At 35.7% G+C, this 17,055-nt stretch overlaps 1 protein-coding gene across 1 annotated transcript; it reads right to left on the bottom strand.

Annotated features, from left to right (window-relative positions):
• Nucleotides 1-633: 633 nt before the first annotated feature.
• LOC138691451 (zinc finger protein 493-like) lies at nt 634-15,333 on the bottom strand. Its single transcript, XM_069813379.1, has 3 exons — nt 15,319-15,333; nt 14,740-14,822; nt 634-4,677 (listed from the first exon to the last, which is right to left on the bottom strand). Exons 1-3 carry the CDS (start codon nt 15,331-15,333, stop codon nt 2,136-2,138), a joined length of 2,640 nt encoding a protein of 879 aa, XP_069669480.1. The 3' UTR covers nt 634-2,135.
• Nucleotides 15,334-17,055: the final 1,722 nt, after the last annotated feature.

The raw sequence follows: 17,055 nt of genomic DNA, 5'->3' as shown, positions 1-17,055 counted from the left end.
GTTAAATTTATGTAGACTAGTGGACTGTAGCCGAGCACGAGCATATGCTCATTTCCGGTATCTATTTCATATGTATAATTTCAAATCTTAAATTCTGAATAAATTTGAAATTGTATTTATGATTCACAATAAACCATCAACGTAAACGACAATGTGCATTATTGAACAATGCCGTTCTTTCATGAGAACAAGCCAATTAACATAAGCACAGGTTCATTCATTCAATGTTCCGGAGAAAGGGCAGGCCTTTGCAAATCCAGCTCTCTCCAATCTTATCTATTTACTGCCTTCCTCTTTGTCTCCTCATATGATCCATATATCTTAATGTCGTTTATCATCTGATACCTTCTTCTGCCTCGAACTCTTCTCCCTGGTTGAGTGTAAGAGAAGGCCTCACGGTCTTAACTCTGCCAGGTTTAATAAAGCCATTATTATTATTATTATTATAAACAATTCCTCCCAGTACATTCTTCGGTAGGCAGTTTCTCCTCAGCCAGTGACCCAATCAATTCTTTTTCCTGATCAATTTCAGCATCACTCTTTCGAACACAGATTCATTTCCTACTCAGCCTGTCCACTTCACACGTTCCATTCATCCCATATTCACATTTAAATGCTTCTATTCGCTTCACTTCACTTCACTTCGTCGATTGTCCATGCTTCTTCCCCATACAATGCCACTCATCATAGAAAAGCATATTAGTAGTCTTCTTCTTAGTTATTTTTCCAGACATCCACAGAAGATGCTCTTTTTTATTAAAAGGTTCCTTGGCATTGCTATCCTCCTTTTTGACTTCGTGGCAGCATCTCGTTACTTCTTATAGTAAACCCCAAGCATTTGAAACTCTGCACATGTTCTTCTGCCTCATTAAGAATTCGTCAATTTTATCTTGTTTATTTTTCTAACTATAACCATCCTCTTTGCCTTATTTGTATTTACCTTCATCCTATACTCCTCACAGCTGTCCCTTATCTCCAGCAGCATATCCCTTAGTATCATCTCGTCTTCTTCAATCGCCATATCATCAGCAAATCTCATGTACAGTATAGGAGGCAAGATCTGTTCTGTGACCTTACTCTGTACCGTGGCTATATCACCAATGGATAAGGAGAAGGAAAAGAGGTTTAAGGTGTGAGATGATGAACTTCCATGTCTGTAGAATGGATTATTAAACATCATTAAATGAATTTTCTTTCTGATAGGTCAATCCTTTCCTTCGCAGACAGCTCACATGTCAGGTATCGCCACATCTATAGTTCAATCTTTTTCCTTCCACTATCACTCATCCCATGATCAAACACAGGTTAACATACTAACAAATTTATGACACAGAATTTTTTAATAACTCAATTCACTCAGTAATTTGGTCACATATTATGTAGGTTATTACTTCACGCGATTCTATTGAATTTCTGAATTAAGACACGATGGATGAAGAAAATGTCACGTTAAGGCCTCCTTGCTACAAAATATACAAGGAAATAGCTTTTATGATGACAACAGAGTGAATCAACTTTCCCTACAAATTTCCCGTTCACTTTTCAATGTATGTATTAGTGTTTAACTTCTAGTTGTATTTTTCCTTCCCGGTTTATTGTGGACCAGACGTAATAGCTTTAGCTTACAGAACTGACAAACACATTCCACAATCATGGCATTACCAAATCTTTCCGTCAGTATGTTTGAAAACATATATGAAATATTCTTGCAAAGGAAATACTTTTCAGGCTTCTTGCCTATAGGTGTTAACGTCATTCCCCGCTACACCACTGCGAAAAAGACCACAGAAATAGCATTATAAAAATTTGTTACCAACAGGCAAGAGTACTTGAATATTTAGCTACACCTACTAGCGAAACACATTTGACGCCCGGCACATTTAGGTTTCCCGTTCCTGTGCAAAAGTTCATGGCTTAAAGACCACTAGAGAGAGAATCACTGTAAACGAACATTGTATTTTTAGATTTCTGGTCTGTGCCCGTGTCCATGGGCTGTTTAGGTTATCTTAATTCGAATAACAATTACCACAAGCATTACATTTGAAAGGTAACTCGCAAATGTGAAAGCGATCACGGACTTTTAGGTTACCCTAATGCGAGTAACAATTACTACAAACACTACATTGGTATGGTTTCTAACCAGTGTGAATCCGCTCATGTCTTTTTAAGTTACTCCTATCCGAGAAACATTTACGACAAACATCACATTTAAAAGGCTTCTCGCCTGTATGTCGGCGCTCATGTCTTTTTAGGCTAGCCAAAGTCGTGAAATCTTTACCACAAACATTGCATATGAAAGGTTTATCGCCTGTGTGCCCGCGTTTATGGACTGTTAAGCTACCAGCCTGCGAGTAACACTTACCGCAAACATCACATTTGAAAGGTATCTCGCCAGTGTGCACGAATTCATGGATCTTCAGATTATCTGATTTCCTGTAACACTTACCACAAACATCACATTTAAAAGGTTTCTCGCCAGTGTGCACGACTTCATGGGCCTTCAGTTTATAGTTTTTCCAGAAACACTTACCACAAACATCACATTTGAAAGGTTTTTCCCCTGTGTGTCGAAGGACATGGCTCTTTAAAGTACTGAAATGCGAGAAAGACTTACCACAATCGAAACATTTAAAGGGTTTCTCGCCAGTGTGTAAACGTTCATGGTTCTTCAGTATATATGAACGGGAGAAGCATTTACCACAAACATCACATTTGAAACGTTTGTCGCCAGAGTGCAGACGTGCATGCGACTTCAGTTTATCCGATTTCAAGAAACGCTTATCACAAACATCACATTTGAAAGCAGTGTGAAGCCGTTTATGTCTTGTTAGTTTGTTGCACTCCGAGAAACACTTACCACAAAATTCACATTTAAAAGGTTTCTCGCCTGTATGAATGCGCTCATGTCTTTTTAGGCAAGCCAACGTTGTGAAGTCTTTACCACAAACATAGCATATAAAAGGTTTATCGCCAGTATGACCGCGTTTATGAACTCTTAAACTACCAGCCCGTGTGTAATATTTACCACAAACATCACATTTGAAAGGTGTCTTACCAGTGTGGAGGCCCTTATGGGCCTTCAAGTTATCCGATTTCGAGTAACACTTACCACAAACATCACATTTGAAAGGCTTCTCGCCAGTGTGCACGACTTTATGTGCCTTCAGTTTATCAGATTTCCAGAAACACTTACCACAAATATCGCATTTGAAAGGTTTCTCCCCTGTGTGTCGAAGGACATGGCTCTTTAGAGTACTGAAATGCGAGAAAGACTTACCACAATCGGCACAATTAAAGGGCTTCTCGCCAGTGTGTATACGTTCATGGTTCTTCAGTACATATGACCGGGAGAAGCATTTACCACAAACATCACATTTGAAAGGTTTGTCGCCAGAGTGCAGACGTGCATGCGCCTTCAGTTTATCCGATTTCAAGTAACGCTTACCACAAACATCACATCTGAAAGCAGTGTGAAGCCGGTTATGTCTCGTTTGATTGCTCCACTCCGAGAAACACTTTCCACAAGTTTTACATTTAAAAGGTTTCTCGCCAGTATGAACGCGCTCATGTCTTTTTAAGCAAGCCAACGTTGTGAAGGCTTTACCACAAACATCGCATATAAAAGGTTTGTCGCTTGTATGCCCGCGTTTATGAAGTCTTAAGCTACTTGCCTGCGTGTAACATTTACCACAAACATCACATTTGAACGGTTTCTTACCAGTGTGTAGGGTATAATGGGCCTTAAAGTTATCCGATTTCAAGTAACACTTACCAGAGATATCACATTTGAAAGGTTTCTCCTCCGTATGCAAAAGTTCATGGCTTTTCAGAGAACTCAAATCCGAGAAAATCTTATCACACACGGAACATTTGCAAAGTTTCTCCTCTGTATGCAGAAGTTCATGGCTTTTTAGAGAACTCAAATCCGAGAAAGACTTATCACAAACGGAACATTTGAAAGGTTTCTCCTCTGTATGCAGAAGTTCATGGCTTTTTAGAGAACTCAAATCCGAGAAAGAATTATCACAAACGGAGCACTTGAAAGGTTTCACGCCAGTGTGCACGCGTTCATGGGTCTTCAGTTTATAAGCCCGGGAGTAACATTTACCACAAATTTCACAGTTGAAAGGTTTCTCGGCACTGTGCAGGCGTACATGTGCCTTTAGCTTATCCGATTTCAAGTGACGCTTACCATAAACATCACATTTGACAGCAGTGTGAAGCCGGTTATGTCTTGTTAGATTGCTCCACTCCGAGAAACACTTACCACAAGTTTTACATTTAAAAGGTTTCTCACCAGTATGAACGCGCTCATGTCTTTTTAGGCAAGCCAAAGTTGTGAAATCTTTACCACAGACATCGCATATAAAAGGTTTATAGATTGTGTGCCCGCGTTTATGGACTATTAAGCTACCAGCCTGCGTGTAACATTTACCACAAACATCACATTTGAAACGTTTCTTGCCTACGTCGATGGGTAAATGCTGGTTCAGTTTTACCGTAGTTGAGAAACATATTTCAGACAATTCTAATTCCGATTGTTTCTCATCTTCACGAGTCCGTACAGGTTTTCCTAAGGAACTTGAATTCTTGGGAATCTCGCACACAGTCTCGTCCTCTTCAAGAGCAAGACTGTCCAATTCTGTGGATACAATCCCTTCATTCGTAGCTGCAATCCTGAAGTAAATATAATATCAGTGTATAAAATAGTCGCAACAAGTATACATTCAATTACTGAATATTCAAATCAACACAAATCTATTTCGTGAGGTGCTATTTATGCGATTGTTTAGAAGTTCCCGATTACAAATATGCTTCAAATTATTATCTTATTCTTGTGATATACAGGGTGATTACGAAGCTTATTTTCGAAGACATTCAGAGCAAAAATGTCATATAAACATGTATCCTAATATGTATATTTTCAGAGTTACACTAATCTGAAGTTCACAGTGAAGTACGGTTTTTCTTTAGTTGTAAGGGTAAAAGAATATTACAAATAGAAAATGAACTACAAGTATTCAAGAATCTCATTTCTTTACTTGGCTAGTGTTCTAAAGCTAAAAATGTGTTGTCAATTGCTTTGTATAGATTTTGATTTTCAATTTCTAATTAAGAATTACATTATTATTATGGACTTACCATAAAAAATGTTACAAATCATGTGAGATAGGAACTTGATTCTTTACACTTTAATTATGCATTCTAATGTACAGCCTTGAAGAATTTACCAAAGTGTTGTGATTTGTAACAATTGTGATAAATGCGTAATAAAAATGTAATTTTGTAATTAAAAATAGAAAAAAACCTCTACGAAGCAACTATGGAATTCATGACAAATTTTTAGCTTCAGAACACTAGCTAATTAAAGAAATGATACTCGTGAATAGTTCAACCTTTATCTGTAATACTATTTTACCTTCAAAACAAAAGAATAATGGTATTTTACGAACAAATTAAAATATTAGTGCAACAGTGAGATTAAGGCACATGTTTATATGAATTTGTTGCTCAGAATTTTCTCGGAAATAAGCTTCGTAAGTGAAGGTAAATCCTCATGAATCATCTCATATAAAATCTTTACACTTTGTCACTTTGTCACTTCAAAATTAGGAAACTGTTGGAACATTACTGATTCCATTTCGTACTAACGTATTTGGTTGTTTGCTAATGATAAGCTACTAACAAAGCTTTCCAACCTCTCCATCAATGTAACATACAATTATAAAAGAATAAAGGCCTGCTAATTAATTTTTTTTGCTTTGCTTTAATGATGCACTCGTGATGCCACACTTTGACTACTGCGATATGATATTAAGTAACCTAAATGCAAATTTGAGCAGCAGGCTACAACGTGTGCATAATGCGTGCGTCCGTTACATTTGCAATATTCGTAAGTATGATCATGTTTCCCCGTCTTTCCAAACTCTGTCTTGGCTAAGGCTAAGCGATCGACGAGCCCTGCCTTCTCTTGTTCTCATATTTCAAATCCTGCGCACAGCTACCCCAATCTATTTGGCTTCTCGTTTTCAAAATTTATCCCCATATCATCAGCTAAGTACAAGATCTCATCATAACAATTTACTCATTATACCCTACCACAAGACAGCTTTATATTCTTGATCCTATACAGTTTCAGATGCTAGAAATTGGAACTCGCTACCGAGTGATGAAAGGGGTTTTTGGATAATAACTTCATTTATGTACAAATTACATAAATTCTTACTTAACAAATTAATTGCTGATTAATATTTATTACAAGTAATGAAACTAACATCTGTCCATTCTTATTATTGTCATTAATTTCTCTAAATAGATTTGCAAAATCTCTAATGATAATTACATTAATATTCTCATTATAGAAAAATATTTTAGATTTAAATATATATATATACATATATTTTTTTTTCTCCCTGTAACATAGTTCTAGTAAGCTTATATTAAATTAATTTTCATCATTTTACTAGCTATCTCAAATCTCAAATTAATTATAATTGATTGAATTAAATTAGCTCATAAATTAAGTTACTACTTTACCTTATAGGTTTATCTAAATTTAAATAAATATGTAGCCTACTAGTCGCTAAAACTTAATTGAAGAATATTGCTGGAGAACCTTTTAAGTGTAGTGTAAATATTCGTAATTTAAATATGTATTGTATTGATTAAGGCTGGTTCAGTGGATGAGAAGGCCTTATGGTCTTAACTATACCAGCGAAAATAAAACATTATTATTATTATTATTATTATTATTATTATTATTATTATTATTATTATTAATTATATGTATACTCCCACTCAACGGCATAAAAGCATTAATTGGTTCAATTGAGAGTAATATTGGAGATGTTTGTAGCAAATTTAAGACTGGCATAGTCTCCTGTTAAATGCATTATGGTTGACGAGCAGCTTTCACCTCTACACGGATGTTATTTCATGTTATTTATCAGAACTAAAAACAGCAAATCTGGTATAAAAGTCTGGACGTGAGGTGATGCAAATACATATCATACTTGTAGCACGTATACACAGGCGGGAAATCGGATGACTCTGCAGAGAACAGAGAAGAACAAAGGAATGGGAACTGTCCAAGATGTTACATTAGGTCTCCAAGGTACAGGGCCAAGGGTAACGACAGACAACATCTTCACAAGCCGTAACTTGACAGAGAACCTTTTAGCTCAAAACCTAGCCCTCACTGGGAGGCAAAAAAAAGTTGACATGCGGAATTGTTCAGAAAAGCGAAAAGAAAAGGAGTTTTTTCATCTCTTTTTTGTGGTCACTGCGATTTGACTGACATTCTATAATCAAAAAATAAGTAAATAAGACTTGTACTGCTGTGATATGTCTTGTTCAAACGGAGACAGCAATTTCAAGCCACAAACGTTCAGAGCAAAAGCTGTGTAAGTCAAAATTGAATGAGGTATAAAGTAAAAATTCTGTAAAATACAGCGCAAAGTAGCAATTAATATGTCGTTTTTGCTATCTATCGATTACTAATAGTGAATATTAATTGCTACTTTGCGCTGTATTTTACACAATGTTTACTTCAACCATTATTACCCATTCTTGACTTACACCACTTGTGATCTGAATGGCTCAAATAATACTCGACTGTAACAAAACCAAGTAGCAGTGGACACTAGACAAGATGGCTAGAGTGTACACAACGAGTGAGGTGGTCTGTACGTCTGTTTTGCAACATAAATGACGTCAGTTCTGTGAACACATTCTATACTCCTGAATGAAAAATGAAACAAAACATTATACGCGCTTATTCCTGTTTGAACTACTGTGGGTGACCAGCTGGTACGTACCTGCATCACCTAGAGATCTACCATTGTAGTATTCAGAAAGGCAAAGCGTATGGAAGCACTGGATACAAACACTACATAGAATGTACCCTACATTAGCCAATGTATCAGCTGGAAATGGAAGGAAAAGTGGACACTGCCACATGCGCCCAATTTTACCAGACAGGAAATTGAGCTGAAGTTTCTGAAGATAGACGACATTAAGACATATGGGTTGTATGCGGAGACTATGAGAAAGGCGGGAAATAAGAAAGACTGGAGAATACTGAGTTTGCAAAGACAGATCTTCCCTTGAGCAGAACACTATGAATGAATTAACGATTTGGAGTGTTTGTTTAATGTGTGCCTTTTTAGTTTCGGCACGCTATCTTCGTTTCTTTCTTTTCTTTTTCACTTTAGTCTTGTTATATACTTTTTATTATTAGAAACCCTTACTGTTCATAGGTGGCTTCCTTCCCCTCCATTTTTAGTCTTTCTTCCTCCTGTACATAGCTTGCTTTATTTCCGCCATTCTTGGTCTCCCTTTTCTCACGCATAAGGAGCGAATTTAGTTATCACGTGACAGGGGCTTTGATTTTCATTGGCCATTTTTGCTTTCATTTTTTCTTTAGCGTTTGTTTTCCTGGGGGGAGAATTTCGACATGTTTAGTTTTGGGGAGACTCTCGAAGAGTAAGGTTGGACGAGAGCTGTGGAGAGCTGTGGTTTGGGGACTTAACGACTATCTGCGATGGGATGACAGAGTAGTCGGGATTCGAACGGGGATTGTGATTTATTACGGATAAAGACGTAGCCAAGTTACGGAGTAGTGTGCTGTGTGATTATGGAAGTATGTGTTTTGAAGAGAGAGCATTGTTGTGTGGGTTCCGAAACTGGTCCACAAAGGATCGAAACAGGTTTTTATAGATCAATAATGTTAAGTTTATTGTGATTAATAGAAGGAGTTTGATTTCATATGGAGTATGAGATTATAAGCTGGCATTCGTCAAGCGGTGTTACATTGGTTGTATTTGGTTCTGGTAATAATGATTTCTGCCATATCAGACAAGTTAGGACTTGTCTAGCTAGCTACTTAGGATTACAATCTGAGAGCACAGATGGCATTACTAGTATGTGTATTGGTGAATGCCAGTTCAGTGACCTTCAGTAACAAGCCAGTGTCGATACGTTGGTGAATTATCAGTGATTGTATTTTTACTGGAGACCTTGGTACATTTCCATTTTTCTATAGTATTATTAATAAATGTGAACAGAGAGAGTTGATGATTTATATGGAGTGTTTTATTTGTACCACCTTAACAAAAAGAGACAGTCGACCCTATCATACCTTTCGACGGCAGGATAATACTTAATTGTTTAAGTATTGTTTACTTATCATTTTTACCAACTATTCAAAGTAGACAGAGGCCGCCCGTTACAAATGACTACAGTATATGTTTGGTTCAGTGTCTCTTATGAGATTCCCATGTTACTCCACTCAAGCACGTGACTAGGCTTGATCTGTTCCTTACACTATTAGCGATAGAAAAGTGGCATTCCAAATTTTATAGAATTTCGAGTCTGAAGTATATGTAGATCGTGGCCATATTTTTGTTAATGGAAAATAAAGAGCTCGGACAAACTAATGAAACCATTCAGAAAAACAATAACTACAGCATAGCACTCTAAAGAATCATACCATAGATCACTAATGATTTTACATTATAGGATGTAAGCTTCGGGGCAAAAAGAGTGGGCCGACTCTTGGCCATTAGAAATTCTAAGTTCTAACGCGCAGTTCACACGAGAAAATGAACTGCACTTGAAGGTATTGCTGTTCTGGTTGTTCATTGGAACTCGTCCGTCTACAATGTAGTCAAACTTAAGAGCTGTCTGTGACGTAGGGATAAGATGTCCGCTTTTCGTACCATGGGTTGTCATTTGGCCTCTTAATAGGGTAAAATTATTCTTTATTTTAGTTTTAATGTATTTATTTTAAATGTTAAATAGCGTTTGTTAATAAACTTGCGCTAAGCTTGTCTTGTAAAATATTACTGCCAACACGTGTAGAGTATTAAACTGGTTTTTATATATAAAAACAAAAATTTTATTTCATTCACTTCCTAAAGAACGAGAAACTCATCACATATAAATCAATAAAAACAAATATATCAGAAAAAACGTCTGTGTTTTTAATAACAATCCCATTTGATTTTAAATGTGGTACAGATCTACTATCAACAGTGCTATCTACAAGCACTTGAACAAAATTGGAATTATTTCTTCACCATTTTGTCCAGTGTGCAGTTTTTAGGAAGAAATAGATCGGTATCATTTACAGCAAATTTCAGCTCCTTGCTTTATTTTAACAAGCGACGACATCAAGTTCTCTTAAGTGCTGTTCTTCAATTTCGTTCCAGCAAACCACGTGTTCAAACCTTACCTCCCCTCATATCCTTCTCCTACCTGCAGTCTTATGCTAGACGTCATAGGGAAGTACAAATTTAATACAAAGCATGACTCCACCACATGCTAAAGAGTAAAGAGCATTGAAGTTTTCATCACAATATCCAGAATTATTTCAATTTTTAATTTTTATCTTAGATAAAACAAATTTCCTTCAGAAATAATATCAATGTTCGGCAGTACGTATAAGTTGTCATCGTTTTTTTTTTTTTGTGAAGGAAACTTAATAAATTTATATATATTATTTTAATGTACCAAAGTACATATGATATTTCCATGCAGATATTCTGCGTCATCATACGATGTACTTCGGTACATTAAAATAATACATATAAGCGTAAATCACTTCGTTATTTAAGAAGGCGCTTATTCCGTCGGATCCCTGCCAACTAGTCACTCATAACGAGTGCACCTCAGCACATGTGTGGACTTCGGTCCTACGTTCATAGACATCTATGACGTAGTGCAGAGGGCGGCCACTAGAGGGAACCCAAGAGTTGGAGCTTAATCTGAGACGATTCTGTCCGACGCCGGGGTGATATCCGGTGTAGCTTAGTGGATAAAGCATCAGCACGTAGAGCTAAAAACCCGGGTTCAAATCCCAGCACCGGAGAGAATTTTTCTCCATTCCATTACTCTTTCATCGTTAATAAATTTAGGTTAAGGAGTGGACTAACAGACAATAATTTATTATGTTTAGTTTTAAGCACTGCAGCTGCTAACGTAATATTACGTGATATAGAGAATGTTATATCTAAAAATAAACGTTAAACAACAAGCGTCTGCAGCAGGTTCTTAAAACGAGAAAAATGAACTCTAGTAATATAAGAAAATGTGTTTCGCCATTGTAACTACACATTGCAATTGCAACAAATAAGCAATCAAGTAAAAGATTAGGAAAAAACTAAATTTCTTTGTTGTTCACTTTGTACACGGACTTGGAAAGATATCTGCTTACCATTATATGATCATTAAGCGAACTTCTTACGTGTGGGATAAGTCAGAAGCAAAGATACTAGTACATTATGCAACGAGCCTATAATGATAGTAATTAAGACACAAGTATGTTTGTTTATGAAACGAGCGCAAGTGAGTTTCATAATTTTCATACGAGCGTCTTAATTACCATTATAGGCAAGTTTCATACGACTTTTTATGCTCGACCATATTTCTAACTTGAAATTATTCAGAAGTATTCATTTTATTTGTATCTGACAGAAGATCGGAAGTGACCTTGTTCATAGCTCGTTAATTGTGAGATGTGCGCAGACGCGAAAGTATTGATTTTTTCCGAGGAACAATAATGTCATTGACCTTGATGTCATGTAACATGAACACATTTTGATATAACCTGGGAATTGATTTAGAATTGAAAAACGAGATGACAAATTGAATTTATTTGAGTATTATTTACAATTAACGCTAATTGTTATAGTAACAGAACATAACCTTCTGCGACAGTATTGGATTTCCAGCCTCCATGACGTTTCCCTCGTTGTCTTTCGATTGCATATCCGAGAATAATCGAAAACCTGAATTTTAATGAATAGGTCTACTTTAATGACATGAATTAAACGACTGCTACCAGGTGTATAATTACTACATTTCGGCATGGTCGAGCATAAAAAAATTAACAATCTCTGAAACAGTATCACTCGTTCCCAATAGATTACACCAATATTGGAGCGCTTAAAAGAGTGTCGGGGAAAATGATGACGTACGTTAAATATAAATTATTCTCATAACTGACAATATCAGCGATTTTCCACTAAAACAAATGTGGTTTAGAATCAGCAGAGGGTGATGAAATATTGATTTGCAACAGTGACTATTATCTTCGCCATTTTATTCATAGAAATAATAACCACAGAAACCACGCTTAGAACAACTAACTATCGTTCACTATACATTAGTAGGGTCAGGTATCTTTGAACATGTATTCAGTATATGGTCCATTCTCCCAATCTTTGGTGACACAATATTGTGACAGCGACATGAGATTCGAACTCACGACCAGTGTCCCGCAAGAGAGAAGATCGCGCGGAGCACTTTGGAATGGCGCGCGGCGGAGAGGGGAAAGGGCCAACGCGGCGAGAGAGTGGAGAGAGAGTGCGCGCGCATCTGGTGCTGGTAGAGAGGAGAGGGCTCTGGATTTTTCTGGAGTGCCATCTCTAGAGACGCGTGGAACTTTCGAGGCTACGTCGCTGTGGTTATAAATTACGGTCGCGAAGGAACGACAGCAGTTTTCAGTTATTCAGTCAGTGAGAAAGCCAGAGCAAGGAAGCCAGTCTTGTGCACCGGAGTTCGACTCGAGTGTGCGTCCGCAACTGCGTCAGCAGCCGAAGGCCTGGGTTCGAGTGCAGTGGACCGCAGTTGGAGGGACCTGAGTTCGAGTGCAGTGGACCGCAGTTGGAGGGACCCGAGTTCGAGTACAGTGAACTGTCTCTGAAGGTCTGTGGTTCGAGATACTGTGAACTCGAGTGACTGAGATAGAAGAACTGTGAACTGAGAACTGGTAGTTCTGATTTGTAAATAGTACTGTGTAAATATTAGTTAAGATTAACAGTTCATTGTTGTGCGTAATAGTCCAAGTAAATTGTCATTGTCGTCGGTGGAGTGCTATAACGAATACTGTGTTGAGTGAAAATCCAATTGTTGACGAGAGCGTTTAAGGCGAATTGTAGAAAAGAATTATTGTTGTGACGAATAAATTACATTGTTGTTACTAATAAAATTTACAATATAATTCAAGTACAATACATTACATTTTCGACTAGAAGAATATGTTATATTATTTAACGTGAAGTACTATTAATTTGTAAGCCAGTAGTTAGAATGTTGATGTCTTATTTCCTTGTCTTTTGTAGACGTTGTTGTATAAATTCATTACACTTACTTTACTGCTGATTATTATTGCATATGATTTATTTCAGGCACTAATAACATAAACTGATTCATATGTGATTGTGATTTCCAGTAAAACTACAATACCTTACTTACAGTAACACATTCTACATCCCTGCCTGAAAGCTGAGAAGTTGCACACTTACATGCAGATATTTACAGAAACGCACGCGGCTATCTCGTAACTTTACAATCATAGGTTGCTGTGCTGATTTCGTGACAGCACTGCTCTGAACTCACTATGTGTGCGAAATATTGGACAATAAGAGGATTAATGGCTTTACAGTTAAGAACTACGCATTAGTTAATAACAACACCAACATGTTTCTTCTGTGAGTGGGACAATAGAGCTAGGTCTATGTATTACAAGAGGAGACAGCGACCAAATAGAATGAAATCACAAATTGGTGAAACAACGTTGTTCAAAAACCATTGTAAGTATTATTGTAGTAATATTGCTGGTGGTGTGGCAGTGAAAGACTGATGTCCTTAACTACACCAGAATGCATGAATGAACGAACAGAAAGACAGACAGGATAGACGAACAGACGGACGGACGGACAGAAAGACAGAGGGATAGATAGACAGACACTGACAGAGAGATAGATAGATAAATAAATAAATAAAATAAAAATAAATAAATAAAAAATAAATAAATAATAAGAAAAAAATAAAAAAGTAAAGAAATAAAAAATAAATAAATAAAATAAATAAGTAAATAAAAATAAATACATAAAACCAAAATAAATAAATAAAATAAATAAATAAAGTAATTAAATAAAACAAAAATAAATAAATGAATAAATAATAAACAAAAAATAAATAAATAGTTAAAAAAATAAATCAAAAAAATAAAAAAATAAAAATAAATAAATAAGGTAGATAAATAAATAAATAAATGGATAACTAAATAATAAATTAATTAATTAATTAAAACACAAGTAAATAAATATATATAAATAAGTAAGTAAAAATGTAAGTAAACACATAACCAAACAAATAAATAAAACAGAAAAATTAATGTTACACAGTTAGATCACTACCAAATAAATTACCTAAATTACCCCAATAAAATAAACCAATAGAGAAAATATAAATAAAAAACATAAAAGAAATATTAGCAACTGAATTATTCATCAAGAATTGCCTAATAAGCATAAAGGGATTAAAAAAATTAAGTATATTGTATCTGTGAACAACGGTTTGCAGAAAAACTCTTGAAATAGATTCAAAATGGTAGTACATAATTTCTCAGGGAATTATAAAGACCTCAATTATAAAGAAACTGTAAAAATTACGTTGTAGAGGGCCTGGACTGCAATATGACTATAAAGGCCGACTTCTTGCATGTCCATTTACATTATTTTCACGATAATCTAGGCGCATTTAGAGAAGAACATGAAGAAAAGTACATTATGGAAACCAGATAGCAAGGGAAGTGGAGTGTGAATATGATGAATGGTTGTTACTGGATGATTCAGACAGACAGTTCTTCTGAAGCTGCTTCTGGACAGTCAAGAAAACAGACACTTCAAACACAATGAACTCTCTACGTGAAGACTCGCACACCACACTCACCTTTCTGTCAAAACCTCGTTGTCCTCTGCCGTTAGTTCCACACTTGGCTCCTCATTCACTGTGTCCAAGTCACTTTGCTCTTCCTAGATATACAGAGCAAATAAAACAGAAAGATAGCACTATTTACATTAAGAGAAGGACATCAATTTTAGATTCCACAGAATTGCATTTAATCGTATTGGGTGTAATAGACCTATAGATAAGTTAAGAGAATTCTTGGGGCAGATTTTTCATGGGATAGCTCTTTTCCTTATACATTAGCATTTTCAACCTTTTTCAACATGTCGCACAATAAAAGTGTAATTTAAAATCCTGCCACACACTTAAATACTCTAAAGGTGTTGTTTCTAAGCAGGAGGGGAATTTTGCGGTTTTAGAAAGGAATGAGTCCTATAAAATACAAATAAATGAGATATAAGTATAATACGCATTAATACACTAAATAAAATAATTTCCGTGTTATATAGATTATTTTTGAGTCAACATAATGGGAAATGATAATGCGATGAATGGGGGAAAGGCGCTTGTTGCAAAAACAGTTGAGAAGAGAAACAAAAAACATATGTATTATTCACATACTGAACTATCAAACATTTGTATTTTTATTTAAAGTTTATGTCAGAAATGCAAAATTTAATGACAGAAAATTATTCCAATATTAGTGTGATAATTATGTATGTTTTTTTTTTTTTTTTCTAATTTGTTATTTAGGAAATTTTAAAACATACATTAACATGACATGTACTACTATGGTATTTAAGGCATGAAACATTTTCTTTCATAAATCCAAGTAAAACAGAATACTTTTTCAGGTTAGCACGATATTATAATTTTAGTGATCTGGTTACACTAGATGCGCGATTGTCATCCTCTTCTCTGTTGTGCGCACAGCTTCTCTGTGTTTACTGAAGCTCAGTTGAGACGCAGTCGATATTATGCCGCACACCAGCGGATTTTCCGAGTGTGACACTGCAAACTGGTGAAAAATGGCTGTTATAGAATACTGGTGTTACTAATAAAAACTCTATATACAGACGTTTAAGTGTTTTATACTTATACAATGAGTAGCTCGTTTATACGTCGTGTGTAAATTCCTTATGTCGTGTATAACAGTATAACTGTTACACAGCTACGTCATAGTTTCGCCATTATTTCATTACGAAAGGTAATAGAACATCTGAGGTTCTCTATTGCATCAAGTAGACCGCTCTAGTGTGGCGTGTTAAGTATCGATAGTACAACTGGCTCTGATCGATTACCACACTATATTTTGGTCAAAGAGTACAAGCTACAGCAATATTATTTTGTGCTCTTTGGTTAGTTCTTCTACAATCATAATAAAATGACAGGCGATACGAACAGCTGTTAGAGGGGCGGCCAAATTTTCTCTATATACAACGCTTAAACAAGGGGCTTCGTGTATATAACTACTGCAAAGCAATTCCCATTGTATGGTTACAGACTCCATTGCTTATGCATGGTTTATTAGTAAAGTTTTCGCTCTCAACTCTGCATAAGTCTCATATAAAAACTATAAACTGTTTATTCGTAAGACTGTACATATTTAACTACTGTACAACAGCGGAAATTATCTATGAACGAACAATTCAATTTCTAGTCACGAATTTGGTGGATTTTGTAAGTGATTTATCTTACGACACTTCATCAACTGCAATGGTTATCCAGTTTCTGAATGAAATGTAGGTGATAGAAAATGCCAGCGAAATGAATGCAGGGTCCAGCACTGAAAGTTACCGAGCATTTGATCTCAATGGTTAAAGGGATAAGCCCTGAAAGAATTTCAACAGGGTAACTTGTTCCAACTAGTTTGCTAGTTTCATGATCTAATCATAAGAGGTAAAGGAAATTAAATTTATTTCTAGTAATTTTAAAATTGGCAAAATGAAGTTTCTAATTTTACGTTTGTCTACCTGTATTAACATTAAATGCACTTTACTGACAGAATAAAGATCAGCCATGTAATTTGTCGTGCAGTTACATAATATTTTCTCTCTGCAAATATAATATTCTACAAAGCATATATATTGAGACTAAGTAAAAACTTAAAAAGAAAAGGCGAAGAAATGATGTCACAAGACACTGTAGTTCCAACAAAAACAATTAAGGAAATGACCATGATAGCCTTGAAGGCTTCTCTGCAGATTTTACGGTGACACTTGTATTTCAAACCAAATTGAATTTTCTCTTTCTATTTTTTATCCGTATATTTTATTTTACTGCAAATATTCATTATGTGAAATATTATCTACTGTACATTTTAGTTTATTGTAAACAAATTTCTTGTAAGACATTTTT

The sequence above is a fragment of the Periplaneta americana genome, chromosome 16 (assembly GCF_040183065.1).
Source record: "Periplaneta americana isolate PAMFEO1 chromosome 16, P.americana_PAMFEO1_priV1, whole genome shotgun sequence".
Taxonomy (NCBI): Eukaryota; Metazoa; Arthropoda; class Insecta; order Blattodea; family Blattidae; genus Periplaneta; species Periplaneta americana.
This window is presented reverse-complemented; position numbering and strand designations above follow the sequence as displayed.

Coding starts and splice junctions, on each gene's coding strand:
- LOC138691451 (XM_069813379.1), bottom strand. Junction 4,678..14,739: donor AACGAGGTTTTGACAGAAAG/GTGAGTGTGGTG, acceptor TATTTACTTCAG/GATTGCAGCTACGAATGAAG.